General features: G+C 46.2%; 1 protein-coding gene across 1 annotated transcript in view; it reads right to left on the bottom strand.

Moving 5' to 3' along the window:
- Positions 1-1,180: 1,180 nt before the first annotated feature.
- Positions 1,181-18,911, bottom strand: part of abcb8 (ATP-binding cassette, sub-family B (MDR/TAP), member 8) — a 126,109-nt gene continuing 108,378 nt past the window's right edge. Inside the window, exons 14-16 of the mRNA XM_085992192.1 lie at positions 18,581-18,728; positions 12,865-13,115; positions 1,181-2,828 (exon numbers count right to left, since the gene is read on the bottom strand). Of these exons, the coding sequence (XP_085848318.1) occupies positions 2,742-2,828; positions 12,865-13,115; positions 18,581-18,728 (486 nt within the window). The 3' untranslated portion in view covers positions 1,181-2,741. The remainder of the gene's footprint in view (positions 2,829-12,864; positions 13,116-18,580; positions 18,729-18,911) is intronic.

The raw sequence follows: 18,911 nt of genomic DNA, 5'->3' as shown, positions 1-18,911 counted from the left end.
CAGGACATCGCTGCAGGAGTTCCTCAGGGCGGTGTCCTAGGCCCAACCATCTTCAGCTGCTTTGTCAATGACCTTCCCTCTATCATAAGGTCAGAAGTGGGGATGTTCGCTGATGACTGCACAGAGTTCAATTCCATTCGCAATTCCTCCGATAATGAAGCAGTCCATGCCCGCATGCAGCAAGACCAGGGCGACATTCAGGCTTGGGCTAACAAGTGGCAAGTAACATTTGCGCCACACAAGTGACAGGTAATGACTATCTCCAACAAGCGGCAGTCTAACCACCGCCCCCTGACATTCAATGGCATAACCATCGCCGAAACCCCCACCATCAACATCCTGGGGGTCACCATTGACTGGACCAGCCACATAAATACTGTGCCTACAATAGCAGGTCAGAGGCTGGGTATTCTGTGGCGAATGTCTCACCTCCTGACTCCCCAAAGCCTTTCCACCATCTACAAGGCACAAGTCAGGAGTGTGATGGAATACTCTCCACTTGCCTCCAACAACACTCAAGAAGCTCGACACCATCCAAGACAAAGCAGCCCGCTTGATTGGCACCCCATCCACCACCTTAAAAACCCACTCCCTCCACCACCGGTGCACCGTGGCTGCAGTGTGTACTATCTACAAGATGCACTGCAGCAACTCGCCAAGGCTTCTTCAACAGCACCTCCCAAATCCGCGACCTTTACCACTTAGAAGGACAAGGGCAGCTGGTGCATGGGAACACCACCACCTCCAAGTCACGCACCATCCTGACTTGGACATATATCGCCGTTCCTTCATCATCGCTGGGTCACTGTGGGAGCACCTTCACCACACAGACTGCAGCAGTTTCAGAAAAAGGCCCAAGAACATCTTGTGCAACACTTACCGCGCCCAGTCTCTCAAATCTCCCAAAAGATCGCGTCTTGACCTTCAGTTGGATTGAACAAATTGTTTGCCAGATTGCCATACGAAAGAACAGCTACTGCACTTCAGAAGTACTTCAACGGCTGTGAAGCACCTTGGAACATCAATTATCTTAAATCTGTGTCCTCTGGATACTGACCCTCCCGCCAGTGCAAACAGTTTCTCCAGAACGTGTGTGAGTGAGTGACAGAATGAGTGTGTGAGAATGCTTGCACCCGTTTGATTCTGTACACTTGCGTAGACACAAAAACACAATCAAGGCTCGACTGATGAAAGTATAATTTAGAAAGAAAGTTGAACATCCAAATAACATTCCTCACACAACTCAACAACTTCTCAGCACCCAGATAAGTAACCTTTACAGGAAGGCTCTGGCCAACTCTATGGGCCATGTATCCCCAGTGTTATACAGTGACAGACCTGTACCCAACAGTACTGTACCCCAGTGTTATACAGTGACAGACCTGTACCCACCAGTACTGTACCCCAGTGTTATACAGTGACAGACCTGTACCGACCAGTACTGTACCCCAGTGTTATACAGTGACAGACCTGTACCCACCAGTACTGTACCCCAGTGTTATACAGTGACAGACCTGTACCCACCAGTACTGTACCCCAGTGTTATACAGCGACAGACCTGTACCCACCAGTACTGTACCCCAGTGTTATACAGTGACAGACCTGTACCCACCAGTACTGTACCCCAGTGTTATACATTGACAGACCTGTACCTACCAGTACTGTACCCATGTTATACAGTGACAGACATGTACCCACCAGTACTCTACCCCAGTGTTATAGTGACAGACCTGTACCCACCAGTACTGTACCCCAGTGTTATAGTGACAGACCTGTACCCACCAGTACTGTACCCGTGTTATACAGCGACAGACCTGTGCCCACCAGTACTGTAACCCAGTGTTATAGTGACAGACCTGTACCCACCAGTACTGTACCCATGTTATACAGTGACAGACCTGTACCCACCAGTACTGTACCCGTGTTATAGTGACAGACCTGTACCCACCAGTACTGTAACCCAGTGTTATACAGTGACAGACCTGTACCTACCAGTACTGTACCCATGTTATATAGTGACAGACATGTACCCACCAGTACTGTACCCCAGTGTTATACAGCGACAGACCTGTACCCACCAGTACTGTACCCCAGTGTTATAGTGACAGACCTGTACCCACCAGTACTGTACCCCAGTGTTATACACTGACAGACCTGTACCCACCAGTACTGTACCCCAGTGTTATACAGTGACAGACCTGTACCCACCAGTACTGTACCCCAGTGTTATACAGTGACAGACCTGTATCCACCAATACTGTACCCCAGTGGTATACACTGACAGACCTGTATCCACCAGTACTGTACCCCAGTGTTATACAGTGACAGACCTGTATCCACCAGTACTGTACCCCAGTGGTATACACTGACAGACCTGTATCCACCAGTACTGTACCCCAGTGTTACACAGCTCACCAGGCTCTCTGCAGGCACAGCCCAGATTGGGCAGACACAGAATCTAGATTTGTATGGCTGAGTGTTTTCACAGTTCCAGTGGTCAGTGTGAGGGAATCTCCCCACCCCTCCCCACACCCATTACACTGTGCTGAAATCTCAGTGCCCACAATGGGCTGTCAGAACTACCCAGGTGAGGGGCCATTGGACCCATAGCTTCTTTCCGTATTATTATGTTTGAATGAAGTTGTTCAAGATGCATAAATGCCTGGAATCCATTGTGCTTGCTCTCGTTCACTCTCGTCGCTTTCCCTCACTCGCTCTCCCTCGCTCGCTCTCCCGCTCCTTCACATAATGGTCTCCTCGCTGGTTTGTCTGCGGACCAGCTCTGCGTACAGCCCTCCTCTTTGCAGCAGCTCGGCGTGTGTCCCCACCTATGGCAATGAGAGGGGTTCACCATAAAGGTACAGGGAATCTCGCATTTAGATATCGCTGCAAGATGCCTCTCAGCAAAGTCCAAGAGGGCCTCCCATACAATCAACCGGTATAAAGTGCAGTCACTGCTCTACATTAGGCAAATACAGCAGCCATTGTGTATACAGCAAGTTCCCACAAACAACAAGGGCACAGAATTACATCCAAATTATAACATGGAAACAGACCCCACCAATCCTTCACATGAGCAGTATCCTAATCCTATGTACTTGCCCTGTTCCCATATTCCTTTATTCCACTTTCCTTAACTATTTATCTTACCTGATCTTCAATGCTGACAGGGTCTCTGTCTCAATCACTGACTCATAGAAACATAGAAGATAGGAGCAGGAGTAGGCCATTCGGCTCCTCGAGCCTGTTCCGCCATTCAATGAGATCATGGCTGATCATCCAAATTCAGTACCCTGTCCCTGCCTTCTCCCCATATCCCTTGATCCCTTTAGCCTTAAGAATGGCGGCCGTGACGGTCCGGTGCTGAGATCGCTCTCCCTGCTTTGGCCGGCCAGCTCTCGCCGCTCGCTCCCGCAACCGGAGCGAGGTGCTCGGCGAGTCGGGCAGAGGCAGCACAGCGCGGTGAGCAGCAGCAGCAGCCAAGCCGACCCGCTGGAGCACATTGGCCGGCAGCTCCTCGGCGGGAAGGAATTCTGACTGGGAGGAGGGGAGCCGAGCATGGCGGCCCGAGGCCGACCCGTGAGAGGGAGAAGCAGGCCCTGGGCCGTGGAGCCGGCGACGGTGAGGAGGAGGCCGCGGCGATTGGAGCATTCACATCCCGACGATGTGTTCGGCGAGTCGGGCGGTGGAGCGCAGCGCAACAAGCAGCAGCAGCAGACACGTCGACACGCTGCAGCACGTCGGCCGGCAGCTCCATGGCGGGTAACGCGCAGTCCGGCTGGGAGGAGGGGAGCCGGGCATGGCGGCCAGAGCGGGAGAAGCAGGCCATCACACGTGGAGCCGGCAACAGTGAGGAGGAGGCCGCGGTGAAGAGGAGGACGGAGCGGCTGAGGGACATCGTGCTCCCACTGCCACGGGAAGCCATTGTATTGACTCTGAACGCGGCGCTGTATGTATAGCTGACGCGTCCCCACGGGGAATAAGCATTCCATTGTACTTGTACTTGTACTGGTTACATATGGCAAATAAAGCTGAACTGAACTGAACTGAACTTAACTAACTCCTTCTTGAATATATTTAATCAATTGGCCTCAACTGCCTTCTGTGGTAGAGAATTCCACAGGTTCACCACTCTCTGGGTGAAGAAATTCCTCCTTATCTCAGTCCTAAATGGCTTACCCCTTATCCTTAGACTGTGACCCCTGGTTCTGGACTCCCCTGCCAGTGGCAACATCCTTCCTGCATCTAGTCTGTCTAGTCCTGTTAGAATTTTATGTTTCAATGAGATCCTCTCGCATTCTTCTAAACTCCAGCGAGTATAAGCCCAATCGACACAATCTCTCCTCATACGTCATTCCTGCCATCCCAGGTATCAGTCTGGTGAATCTTCGCTGCACTCCCTTCATGGCAAGAACATCCTTCCTCAGATAAGACGACCAAAACTGCACACAATACTCAAGGTGTGGTCTCACCAAGGCCCTGTAAAACTGCAGCAAGACATCTTTGTTCCTGTACTCAAACCCTCTCGCTACGAAGGCCAACATACCATTTGCCTTCTTACCTTCAGCGACTGGTGCACAAGGACACCCAGGTCTCGTTGCACTTCCCCTTCTCCCAATCTATTGCCGTTCAGATAATAATCTGCCTTCCTGTTTTTGCCACCAAAGTGGATAACCTCGCATTTATCCACATTATACTGCATCTGCCATATCACCCAACCTGTCCAAATCATACTGGAGTTTCTCAGCATCCTCCTCACAGCACACACGCCCACCCAGTGTGTCGTCTGCAAACTTGGAGATATTACATCTAGTTCCCTCGTCTAGATCATTGATATATATTGTGAATAGCTGGGGTCCTAGCACCGATCCCTGCGGTACCCCACTAGTCACTGCCTGCCACTCGGAAAAAGACCTGTTTATTCCAACTCTTTGCTTCCTGTCTGCCAACCAGTTCTCTATCCAAGTCAGTACCTTACCCCCAATCCCATGTGCCTTAACTTTACATGCTAATCTCTTATGCGGGACCTTATCGAAAGTCTTCTGAAAGTCCAAATACACCACATTCACTGGTTCTCCCTTATCTATTCTACCAGTTACATCCTCAAAAAATTCCAGTAGATTAGTCAAGCACGATTTACCTTTTGTAAATCCATGTTGACTTTCACAGAAATCACAGAAACCACACAGTGCAGATAGAGGCCATTTCGGCCCATCGAGCCTGCACCGACACATATCCCACCCGATCCCCGTAACCCCTACACCAACACATATCCCACCCTATCCCCGTAACCCCACGTATTTAATCCCCCTAACACTAAGGGTCAATTTATCATAGCCAATCAACCTAACCCGCACATCTTTGGACTGTGGGAGGAAACCGGAGCACCCGGAGTAAACCCACGCAAACACGGGGAGAATCACAGAATCACAGAATCTACAGTGCAGATAGAGGCCATTTCGGCCCATCGAGCCTGCACCGACACATATCCCACCCTATCCCCGTAACCCCACGTATTTAATCCCCTAACACTAAGGGTCAATTTATCATAGCCAAATCAACCTAACCTGCACAGGGAGAATGTGCAAACTCCACACAGACAGTCGCCCGAGGCCGGATTTGAACCCGGGTCCCTGGCGCTGTGAGGCAACAGTGCTAACCACTATGCCACCGTGCTGTCCGATCCTGTCACTGTTTTCCAAGTGCTCTGCTATTACATCTTTTATAATGGACTCTAGCATTTTCCCCACTACCGATGTCAGGCTTACTGGTCTATAATTCCCCATTTTCTCTCTACCTCCTTTTTTGAATAGTGGGGTAACATTAGCTACCCTCCAATCCATGGGAACTGTTCCAGAATCTATAGAATTTTGGAAGATGACCAGCAATGCATCTACTATTTCTAGGGCCACTTCCTTAAGTACCTTAGGATGTAGATTATCAGGCCCTGGGGATTTATCGGCCTTCAATCCCATCAATTTCCCTAACACCATTTCCCGACAAAAACTGATTTCATTCAGTTCCTCCCTCTCATTAGACCCTATGTTCCCCGACATCTCTGGGAGGTTATTTGTGTCCTCCTTTGTGAAGACAGAACCAAAGTATGTATTTAATTGGTCTGCCATTTCTTTGTTCCCCATTATAAATTCCCCTGATTCTGACTGCAAGGGACCTACGCTTGACTTCACCAATCTTTTTCTCTTCACATATCTATAGAAGCTTTTACAGTCAGTTTTTATGTTCCCTGCAAGCTTACTCTCATACTGTATTTTCCCCCTCCTAATCCCTTTGTCCTCCTTTGCTGAATCCTAAACTGCTCCCAATCGTCAGATTTACTGCAGTTCTGGCCAATTTATATGTCCTCTCTTTGGATCTTATGCTATCCCTAATTTCCCTTGTTAGCCACGGTTGAGTCACCTTTTTTGTTTTATTTTTATGTCAAACAGGGATGAACAAATTCTATAGTTCATCCATGCGATCTGTAAATGTTTTCCATTGCCTATCCACCGTCAACCCTTTGAGTAACATTCCCCAATCAATCCTACCCAACTCGCACCTCATACCATCGTAGTTTCCTTTATTTAAATTCAGGACCCTAGTCTCTGAGTCAACTACTTCACTCTCTTCATGAAGAACTCTATCATATTATGATCGCTCCACCCCAAGGGGCTTCGCACAACAAGATTGCTAATTATTCCTTTCTCATTACATAATACCCAGTCTAAGATGGCCTGATCTCTAGTTGGTTCCTCGACATATTGGTCCAGTAAACCATCCGTACACATTCTAGGAATTCCTCCTCCGCAGTATTGTTACTAATTTGGTTAGCCCAATCTATATGTCGATTAAAGTCGCCCATGATAACTGCTGTGCCCTTATTGCACGCTTCTCTAATTTCCCGTTTAATGCCATCCCCAACCTCCGCATTACTGTTTGGGGGTCTGTATACAACTTCCACTAACGTTTTCTGCCCCTTGGTATTTCTCAGCTCTACCCATACAGATTCCACATCATCAGAGCTAATATCCTTCCTTATAATTGTGTTAATCTCCTCTTTAACCAGCAATGCTACCCCACCTCCTTTTCCTTTTTGCCTCTCTTTCCTGAATATTGAATTGGATGTTGAGTTCCCAGCCTTGGTCACCCTGGAGCCATGTTTCCGTAATACCAATCATATCATATCCGTTTACATCTATTTGCACAGCGAATTCATCCACCTTATTACGAATGCTCCTCGCATTAAGACACAAGGCCTTCAGGCTTATTTTTTTAACACTCTTAGACCTTTTAGAATTATTATTTACTCTAGCCGTGTTTGATTTAAACCCTTGATTACTCCGACTGCCACTTTTGCTTTTCTCCTTCCTGTCTTCTGCTTCTATCCTTGTTTCCCTTTCCTCTGTCTCCCTGCACAGGTTCCCAACCCCCTGCCATTTTAGTTTAAACCCTCCCCTACAGCACTAGCAAACACTCCCCCTAGGACATCGGTCCCGGTCCTGCCCAGGTGCAAACCGTCCAGTTTGTACTGGTCCCACCTCCCCCAGAACTGGTTCCAATGTCCCAGGAATTTTAAACCCTCCCTCTTGCACCATTCCTCTAGCCACGTATTCATCTGAAATACCCTTCTAGTTCTATTCTGACTAGCACGTGGCACTGGTAGCAATCCTGAGATTACATTTTGAGGTCCTATTTTTTAATTTACCTCCTAACTCCCTATAGTCAGCTTTTAGGACCTCATCCCGGTTTTTACCTATATCGTTGGTACCTATATGCACCATGACAACTGGCTGTTCACCCTCCCCTTCCAAAATTCCGGGAGTGAATTCCGCAGCCTCACAACCCTCTGTGGAAAAGAGTTCCTCCGGCTCTCTGTCTTAACCGGTTCTGGGGGAGGTGGGACCAGTTCAAACTGGACAGTTTGCACCTGGGCAGGGCCGGGACTGATGTCCATGGGGGAGTGTTTGCTAGTGCTCTGGGGAAGGGTTTAAACTAAAATGGCAGGGGGTTGGGAACGTGAGCAAGGGGACAGAGGAAAGGGAAACAAGGATAAAAGCAAAAGATAGGAAGGAGAAAAACAAAAGTGGCAGTCAGAGAAATCAACGGTTTAAGTCAAACATGGCCACAGTAAATAATAATTCTAATAGGTGTAAGAGCATTAAAAAAACAAGCCTGAAGGATTTGTGTCTTAATGCGAGGAGCATTCGTAATAAGGTGGATAAATTAGCTGCGCAAATAGAGGTAAACGAATATGATTTGATTGGGATTACGGAAACATGGCTCCAGGGTGGCCAAGGCTGGGAACTCAACATCCAGGGGTATTCAATATTCAGGAAAGATAGGCAAAAAGGAAAGGGAGGTAGGGTAGCATTGCTGGTTAAAGAAGGGATTAACACAGTTGTAAGGAAGGATATTAGCTCTGATGTGGAAGCTATATGGGTAGAACTGAGAAATACCAAGGGGCAGAAAACATTAGTGGGTGTGGTATATAGACCGCCAAACAGTAATGTGGAGGTTGGGGACGGAATTAAAAGGGAAATTAGAGAAGCGTGCAATAAGGGCACAGCAGTCATCATGGGTGACTTTAATCCACATATAGATTGGGCTAACCAAATTAGTAACAATACTGTGGAGGAGGAATTCCTGGAGTGTTTAAGGGATGGTTTCCTGGACCAATATGTCGAGGAACCAACCACAGATTAGGCCATCTTAGACTGGGTATTATGTAACGAGAAAGGATTAATTAGCAATCTTGTTGTACGAGGCCCCTTGGGTCGGAGCGATCATAATATGATCGAATTCTTCATTAAGATGGAGAATGAAGTAGTTGACTCAGAGACTAGGATCCTAAATTTAAATAAAGGAAACTACGATGGTCTGAGGCGCGAGTTGGGTAGGATTGATTGGGGAATGTCACTCAAAGGGTTGACGGTGGATAGGCAATGGCATACATTCAAAGACCACATGGATGAACTACAGAATTTGTTCATCCCAGTTTGGCAAAATTTTTTTAAAAAGGTGACTCAACCGTGGCTAACAAGGGAAATTAGGGATAGCATAAGATCCAAGGAGAGGACATATAAATTGGCCAGAAAAAGCAGTAAACCTGAGGATTGGGAGCAGTTTAGGATTCAACAAAGGAGGACAAAGGGATTAATTAAGAAAGGGAAAATAGAATATGAGAGTAAGCTTGCAGGGAACATAAAAACTGACTGTAAAAGCTTCTATAGATATGTGAAGAGAAAAAGATTGGTGAAGTCAAGCGTAGGTCCCTTGCAGTCAGAATCAGGGGAATTTATAATGGGGAACAAAGAAATGGCTGACCAATTAAATACATATTTTGGTTCTGTCTTCACAAAGGAGGACACAAATAACCTCCCAGAGATGTTGGGGAACATAGGGTCTGATGAAAGGGAGGAACTGAAAGAAATCATTATTTGTAGGGAAATGGTGTTATGGAAATTGATGGGATTGAAGGCCGATAAATCCCCAGGGCCGGATAATCTACATCCTAGGGTACTTAAGGAAGTGGCCCTAGAAATAGTTGATGCTCTGCTGATCATCTTCCAGCATTCGATGGAATCTGGAACAGTACCCATGGATTGGAGGGTAGCTAATGTTACCCCACTATTCAAAAAAGGTGGTAGAGAGAAAACGGGGAATTACAGACCGGTAAGCCTGACATCGGTAGTGGGGAAAATGCTAGAGTCCATTATAAAAGATGTAATAGCAGAGCACTTGGAAAACAGTGACAGGATCGGACAAAGTCAACATGGATTTACAAAAGCTAAATCGTGCTTGACTAATCTACTGGAATTTTTTGAGGATGTAACTGGTAAAATAGATAAGGGAGAACCAGTGGATGTGGTGTATTTGGACTTTCAGAAGGCTTTTGATAAGGTCCCGCATAAGAGATTAGCATGTAAAGTTAAGGCACATGGGATTGGGGGCAAGGTATTGACTTGGATAGAGAACTGGTTGGCAGACAGAAAGCAAAGAGTTGGAATAAACGGGTCTTTTTCCGAGTGGCAAGCAGTGACTGGTGGGGTACCGCTGGGATCGGTCCTTGGGCCCCAGCTATTCACAATATATATTAATGATCTAGACAAAGGAACTAGATGTAATATCTCCAAATTTGCAGACGACACAAAGCTGGGTGGGCGTGTGTGCTGTGAGGAGGATGCCGAGAAACTCCAGGATGATTTGGACAGGTTGGGTGATTGGGCAGAAGCATGGCAGATGCAATATAACGTGGATAAATGCGAGGTTATCCACTTTGGAGGCAAAAACAGGAAGGCAGATTATTATCTGAATGGCAATAGATTGGGAGAAGGGGAACTGCAGTGAGACCTGGGTGTCCTTGTGCATCAGTCGCTGAAGGTAAGCATGCAGGTGCAGCAGGCGGATAATAAGGCAAATGGTATGTTGGTCTTTGTAGCAAGAGGGTTTGAGTACAGGAACAAGGCTGTCTTGCTGCAGTTGTACAGGGCCTTGGTGAGACCACATCTTGAGTATTGTGCGCAGTTTTGGTCACCTTATCTGAGGAAGGATGTTCTTGCCATGGAGGGAGTGCAGCGAAGATTCACCAGACTGATACCTGGGATGGCAGGAATGACGTATGAGGAGAGATTGGGTCGATTGGGCTTATACTCACTGGAGTTTAGAAGAATGAGAGGGGATCTCATTGAAACTTATAAAATTCTGACAGGACTGGACAGACTAGATGCAGGAAGGATGTTCCCGATGGCCGGGGAGTCCAGAACCAGGGGACACAGTCTAAGGATAAGCGGTAGGCCTTTTAGGACAGAGATGAGGAGGAATTTCTTCACCCAGAGAGTGGTGAACCTGTGGAATTCTCTACCACAGAAGGCAGTAGAGGCCAATTCATTAAATATAGTCAAGAAGGAGTTGGATATATTTCTTGAGGCTAAAGGGATCAAGGGATATGGGGAGGAAGCAGGGACCGGGTACTGAATTTGGATGATCAGCCATGATCTCATTGAATGGCGGAGCAGGCTCGAGGGGCCGAATGGCCTACTCCTGCTCCTATCTTCTATGTTTCTATGTAAATCTCTTACATTTAATCTTATATCCCTGTCCCCTCATTCTAGACTGCTGGAAACAGTCTGTTTCTATCTACTCTGTTCCATCCCTTCATCATTTTAAACCTCTATCAAATCAGACGTTAATTAAAATAGCTTCAATATTTCAAAACTTGATGAGTGATCCAGTTATTCTGTTTTAGTGACAGTGGCTGAGGGATAAATGTTGGCCTCGGGCATCAGAACTTCACTCGTACCCACCTACCCTCCTCCCCATATACCCAAACCCCACCCACCCACCTCCCCACATATACCCCAACCCCACCCACCTCCCCATATCCCCAAACCCCACCTACCCACATCCCTCAACCCCACCCACCTCCCCATATCCCCAAACCCCACCTCCCCACCTCGCCATATCCCCAAACCCCACCTACCCTCCTCCCCATATCCCCAAACCCCACCTACCCACATCCCTCAACCCCACCCACCTCCCCATATCCCCAAACCCCACCTCCCCATATCCCCAAACCCCACCTACCCTCCTCCCCATATCCCCAAACCCCACCTCGCCATATCCCCAAACCCCACCTATCCTCCTCCCCATATCCCCAAACCCCACCTACCCACCTCCCCATATCCCTCAATCCCTCCTACTCTCCTCCCCACATCCCTCAACCCCACCCACCTCCCCATATCCCCAAACCCCACCTACCCTCCTCCCCATATCCCCAACCCCCACCTCCCCACCTCGCCATATCCCCAAACCCCACCTACCCTCCTCCCCATATCCCCAAACCCCACCTACCCTCCTCCCCATATCCCCAAACCCCACCTACCCTCCTCCCCATATCCCCAAACCCCACCTACCCACCTCCCTCAATCCCTCCTACCCTCCTCCCCACATCCCTCAACCCCACCCACCTCCTCCCCACATCCCTCAACCCCACCCACCTCCCCATAGCCCTCAACCCCACCTACCCACCTCCCCACCTACCCACCTCCACATATCCCTCAACCCCACCTACCCACCTCCTCCTCATAACCCTCAATCCCTCCTACCCACCTCCACATATCCTTCAACCCCACCTCCCCACCTCCTCGCCATATCCCTCAACCCCACCTACCCACCTCCACATATCCCTCAATCCCTCCTACCCACCTCCTCCCCATATCCCTCAACCCCACCTACCCACCTCCTCCTCATAACCCTCAATCCCTCCTACCCACCTCCTCCCCATATCCCTCAACCCCACCTACCCACCTCCTCCCCATATCCCTCAACCGCACCTACCCACCTCCACATATCCCTCCTACCCACCTCCTCCCCATATCCCTCAACCCCACCTACCCACCTCCTCCCCATATCCCTCAATCCCTCCTCCCCATATCCCTCAACCCCACCTACTCGCCATATCCCGCAACCCCACCTACTCCCCATATCCCTCAACCCCACCTACCTACCTATTCCCCATATCACTCAATTCCTCCAAACACCTTCTTCCCATATCCTCAAACCCCACCGACGCACCTTCTCCCCATACCCGTCAATCCTTCCTCTCTCTCTCTCTCTCTCTCACACTGCCCGCCTCAGTGCCCTCCTCAGGTTTCGTATTCTGTAGCTGGATAACTGTTTCACTGAGAAGTTCCCCTGATGACTGCGACCATTTTTAATGTGGGGCCCCGGGATTCGAGCCCTCACTATAGGACGCGGTTTGCCTTGACCTGTTTTGCCAATTCCCATTCCCTGCGTTGACGCGTTGCTAGTTAGGGGCCAATGGTGGGGAGCAGCAGCTACATCCCAAGGGTGAAGAACCATACAGACCTCCTTCACGTGGCCATTGGCGAGGACGCAGATGATGTCAGCTGCCATGATCGTGCTCAGCCTGTGCGCAATGACCAGCACCGTGCGCCCTTTCTGTATGCGGTCCAGCGCCTCCTGTACCACTCTCTCCGATTCCGCGTCCAGCGCACTGGTGGCCTCATCCAGGACCAGGATGCACGGATTTTTAATCAGGGCACGGGCGATGGCGATTCGCTGCTTCTGTCCCCCAGAGAGAGCCATTCCCCGCTCACCTGGCCAATAAACGAAGGCCATTAATAAACACATTTACTGATCTGTTAATTTACTGATGATTCTGTCCTTTGCGCTCCCTCAAAGGTGCTGACTGTATTCTCACGGGTGAATTACAATCAAACTATCAGTTTTTATGATTTGAGATGTATTCTCTGTGTTTTGATGATTTGAGGTGTGTTCTCTCTGTGTTTGATGATTTGAGGTGTGTTCTCTGTGTTTGATGATTTGAGGTGTGTTCGTGCTGTGTTTGATGATTTGAGGTGTGTTCGTGCTGTGTTTGATAATTTGAGGTATGTTCTCTGTGTTTGATAATTTGAGGTATGTTCTCTGTGTTTGATGATTTGAGGTGTGTTCGCTCTGTGTTTGATGATTTGAGGTGTGTTCTCTGTGTTTGATGATTTGAGGTGTGTTCTCTGTGTTTGATGATTTGAGGTGTGTTCTCTGTGTTTGATGATTTGAGGTGTGTTCTCTCTGTGTTTGATGATTTGAGGTGTGTTCTCTCTGTGTTTGATGATTTGAGGTGTGTTCTCTGTGTTTGATGATTTGAGGTGTGTTCTCTCTCTGTGTTTGATGATTTGAGGTGTGTTCTCTATGTTTGATGATTTGAGGTGTGTTCTCTATGTTTGATGATTTGAGGTGTGTTGTCTATGTTTGATGATTTGAGGTGTATTCTCTCTGTGTTTGATGATTTGAGGTGTGTTCTCTCTGTGTTTGATGATTTGAGGTGTGTTCTCTCTGTGTTTTGATGATTTGAGGTGTGTTCTCTCTGTGTTTGATGATTTGAGGTGTGTTGTCTGTGTTTGATGATTTGAGGTGTGTTCTCTGCGTTTGATAATTTGAGGTGTGTTCTCTCTGTGTTTGATGATTTGAGGTGTGTTCTCTGTGTTTGATGATTTGAGGTGTGTTCTCTGTGTTTGATGATTTGAGGTGTTCTCTCTGTGTTTAATGATTTGAGGTGTGTTGTCTGTGTTTGATGATTTGAGGTGTGTTCTCTGCGTTTGATAATTTGAGGTGTGTTCTCTGTGTTTGATGATTTGAGGTGTGTTCTCTCTGTGTTTGATGATTTGAGGTGTGTTCTCTGTGTTTGATGATTTGAGGTGTGTTCTCTGTGTTTGATGATTTGTGGTGTGTTCTCTGCGTTTGATGATTTGAGGTGTGTTCTCTGTGTTTGATGATTTGAGGTGTGTTCTCTCTGTGTTTGATGATTTGAGGTGTGTTCTCTCTGTGTTTGATGATTTGAGGTGTGTTCTCTGTGTTTGATGATTTCAGGTGTGTTCTCTGTGTTTGATGATTTGAGGTGTTTTCTCTGTGTTTGATGATTTGAGGTGTGTTCTCTCTGTGTTTTGATGATTTGAGGTGTGTTCTCTGTGTTTGATGATTTGAGGTGTGTTCTCTCTGTGTTTGATGATTTGAGGTGTGTTCTCTGTGTTTGATGATTTGAGGTGTGTTCTCTCTGTGTTTGATGATTTGAGGTGTGTTCTCTCTGTGTTTGATGATTTGAGGTGTGTTCGCTCTGTGTTTGATGATTTGAGGTGTGTTCTCTCTGTGTTTGATGATTTCAGGTGTGTTCTCTCTCTGTGTTTGATGATTTGAGGTGTGTTCTCTATGTTTGATGATTTGAGGTGTGTTCTCTGCATTTGATAATTTGAGGTGTGTTCTCTCTGTGTTTGATGATTTGAGGTGTGTTCTCTGTGTGTGTTTGATGATTTGAGGTGTGTTCTCTCTGTGTTTGATGATTTGAGGTGTGTTCTCTCTGTGTGTTTGATGATTTGAGGTGTGTTCTCTGTGTTTGATGATTTGAGGTGTGTTCTCTGTGTTTGATGATTTGAGGTGTGTTCTCTGTGTTTGATGATTTGAGGTGTGTTCTCTGTGTTTGATGATTTGAGGTGTGTTCTCTGTGTTTGATGATTTGAGGTGTGTTCTCTGTGTTTGATGATTTGAGGTGTGTTCTCTGTGTTTGATGATTTGAGGTGTGTTCTCTGTGTTTGATGATTTGAGGTGTTCTCTCTGTGTTTAATGATTTGAGGTGTGTTGTCTGTGTTTGATGATTTGAGGTGTGTTCTCTGCGTTTGATAATTTGAGGTGTGTTCTCTGTGTTTGATGATTTGAGGTGTGTTCTCTGTGTTTGATGATTTGAGGTGTGTTCTCTGTGTTTGATGATTTGTGGTGTGTTCTCTGCGTTTGATGATTTGAGGTGTGTTCTCTGTGTTTGATGATTTGAGGTGTGTTCTCTCTGTGTTTGATGATTTGAGGTGTGTTCTCTCTGTGTTTGATGATTTGAGGTGTGTTCTCTCTGTGTTTGATGATTTGAGGTGTGTTCTCTGTGTTTGATGATTTCAGGTGTGTTCTCTGTGTTTGATGATTTCAGGTGTGTTCTCTGTGTTTGATGATTTAAGGTGTGTTCTCTGTGTTTGATGATTTGAGGTGTGTTCTCTGTGTTTGATGATTTGAGGTGTGTTCTCTCTGTGTTTGATGATTTGAGGTGTGTTCTCTGTGTTTGATGATTTGAGGTGTGTTCTCTGTGTTTGATGATTTGAGGTGTGTTCTCTGTGTTTGATGATTTGAGGTGTGTTTTCTGTGTGTTTCATGATTTGAGGTGTGTTCTCTCTGTGTTTGATGATTTGAGGTGTGTTCTCTGTGTTTGATGATTTGAGGTGTGTTCTCTCTTTGTTTGATGATTTGAGGAGTGTTCTCTCTGTGTTTGATGATGTGAGGTGTGTTCTCTGTGTTTGATGATTTGAGGTGTGTTCTCTCTTTGTTTGATGATTTGAGGAGTGTTCTCTCTGTGTTTGATGATTTGAGGTGTGTTCTCTCTTTGTTTGATGATTTGAGGTGTGTTCTCTCTGTGTTTGATGATTTGAGGTGTGTTCTCTGTGTTTGATGATGTGAGGTGTGTTCTCTCTGTGTTTGATGATTTGAGGTGTGTTCTCTCTGTGTTTGATGATTTGAGGTGTGTTCTCTCTGTGTTTGATGATTTGAGGTGTGTTCTCTGTGTTTGATGATTTGTGGTGTGTTCTCTGTGTTTGATGATTTGAGGTGTGTTCTCTGTGTTTGATGATTTGAGGTGTGTTCTCTGTGTTTGATGATTTGAGGTGTGTTCTCTGTGTTTTGATGATTTGAGGTGTGTTCTCTGTGCTTGATGATTTGAGGTGTGTTCTCTCTTTGTTTTGATGATTTGAGGAGTGTTCTCTCTGTGTTTGATGATTTGAGGTGTGTTCTCTGTGTTTGATGATTTGAGGTGTGTTCTCTGTGTTTGATGATTTGAGGTGTGTTCTCTCTGTGTTTGATGATTTGAGGTGTGTTCTCTGTGTGTTTGATGATTTGAGGTGTGTTCTCTCTGTGTTTGATGATTTGAGGTGTGTTCTCTCTGTGTTTGATGATTTGAGGTGTGTTCTCTCTGTGTGTTTGATGATTTGTGGTGTGTTCTCTGTGTTTGATGATTTCAGGTGTGTTCTCTGTGTTTGATGATTTGAGGTGTGTTCTCTGTGTTTGATGATTTGAGGTGTGTTCTCTCTGTGTTTTGATGATTTGAGGTGTGTTCTCTGTGTTTGATGATTTGAGGTGTGTTCTCTCTGTGTTTGATGATTTGAGGTGTGTTCTCTGTGTTTGATGATTTGAGGTGTGTTCTCTGTGTTTGATGATTTGAGGTGTGTTTTCTGTGTGTTTCATGATTTGAGGTGTGTTCTCTCTGTGTTTGATGATTTGAGATGTATTCTCTGTGTTTGATGATTTGAGGTGTGTTCTCTCTGTGTTTGATGATTTGAGGTGTGTTCTCTGTGTTTGATGATTTGTGGTGTGTTCTCTGCGTTTGATGATTTGAGGAGTGTTCTCTCTGTGTTTGATGATTTGAGGTGTGTTCTCTGTGTTTGATGATTTGAGGTGTGTTCTCTGTGTTTGATGATTTGAGGAGTGTTCTCTCTGTGTTTGATGATTTGAGGTGTGTTCTCTGTGTTTGATGATTTCAGGTGTGTTCTCTCTTTGTTTTGATGATTTGAGGTGTGTTCTCTGTGTTTGATGATTTGAGGTGTGTTCTCTCTGTGTTTGATGATTTGAGGTGTGTTCTCTCTGTGTTTGATGATTTGAGGTGTGTTCTCTGTGTTTGATGATTTGTGGTGTGTTCTCTGCGTTTGATGATTTGAGGTGTGTTCTCTGTGTTTGATGATTTGTGGTGTGTTCTCTGTGTTTGATGATTTGAGGTGTGTTCTCTGTGTTTGATGATTTGTGGTGTGTTCTCTGTGTTTGATGATTTGAGGTGTGTTCTCTGTGTTTGATGATTTGAGGTGTGTTCTCTGTGTTTGATGATTTGAGGTGTGTTCTCTCTGTGTTTTGATGATTTGAGGTGTGTTCTCTGTGTTTGATGATTTGAGGTGTGTTCTCTCTGTGTTTGATGATTTGAGGTGTGTTCTCTCTGTGTTTGATGATTTGAGGTGTGTTCTCTGTGTTTGATGATTTGAGGTGTGTTTTCTGTGTGTTTGATGATTTGAGGTGTGTTCTCTCTGTGTTTGATGATTTGAGGTGTGTTCTCTGTGTTTGATGATTTGAGGTGTGTTCTCTCTGTGTTTCATGATTTCAGGTGTGTTCTCTGTGTTTGATGATTTGAGATGTGTTTTCTGTGTGTTTGATGATTTGAGGTGTGTTCTCTGTGTTTGATGATTTGAGGTGTGTTCTCCTTGTGTGTTTGATGATTTGAGGTATGTTCTCTCTGTGTTTGATGATTTGAGGTGTGTTCTCTGTGTGTGTTTGATGATTTGAGGTGTGTTCTCTGTGTTTGATGATTTGAGGTGTGTTCTCTGTGTTTGATGATTTGAGGTGTGTTCTCTGTGTTTGATGATTTGAGGTGTGTTCTCTCTGTGTGTTTGATGATTTGAGGTGTGTTCTCTGTGTTTGATGATTTGAGGTGTGTTCTCTCTGTGTTTGATGATTTGAGGTGTTCTCTCTGTGTGTTTGATGATTTGAGGTGTGTTCTGTCTGTGTTTGATGATTTGAGGTGTGTTCTCTCTGTGTGTTTGATGATTTGAGGTGTGTTCTCTGTGTTTGATGATTTGAGGTGTGTTCTCTCTGTGTTTGATGATTTGAGGTGTGTTCTCTGTGTGTTTGATGATTTGAGGTGTGTTCTCTCTGTGTGTTTGATGATTTGAGGTGTGTTCTCTGTGTTTGATGATTTGAGGTGTGTTCTCTCTGTGTTTGATGATTTGAGGTGTGTTCTCTGTGTGTTTGATGATTTGAGGTGTGTTCTCTCTGTGTGTTTGATGATTTGAGGTGTGTTCTCTGTGTTTGATGATTTGAGGTGTGTTCTCTCTGCGTTTGATGATTTGAGGTGTGTTCTCTCTGTGTTTGATGATTTAAGGTGTGTTCTCTGTGTTTGATGATTTGAGGTGTGTTCTCTCTGTGTTTGATGATTTGAGGTGTGTTCTCTGTGACTACATGATCTATCAGCAGGTGTAAGATGTGGCGTCACACATACCCACAATGGTCATGTATCCATCAGGGAAGCTCTGGATGAAGCCGTCTGCGTTTGCCTGCCGTGCCGCCTCATACACCTCCTCATCCGTGGCGTCTGGTTTTGCGAATCGAATATTCTCCTTGATGGTGGTGCCAAAAAGCACTGGCTCCTGCAATTCATATACATGGCTGAGGGAAGATCAATCCCGGGGGAACATTGACAACAGCCCCACCCGGGGAGGATATTAACAAATCTTTAACAACACTTTAAGAGAAGGGCGGGGAGGAGAAGAAAAAGGGGAGGAGAGCGGCAGGAGGAGGGGTAACTGAGGTGGGGAGCAGGGTAGAGGGGC

This window comes from Somniosus microcephalus, chromosome 7, assembly GCF_052327205.1.
Source record: "Somniosus microcephalus isolate GS21.2 chromosome 7, FLI_Smic_1.0, whole genome shotgun sequence".
Lineage (NCBI taxonomy): Eukaryota > Metazoa > Chordata > Chondrichthyes > Squaliformes > Somniosidae > Somniosus > Somniosus microcephalus.
The sequence above is the reverse complement of the archived record's forward strand: the minus strand, read 5'-3'. Positions and strand labels throughout refer to the sequence as shown.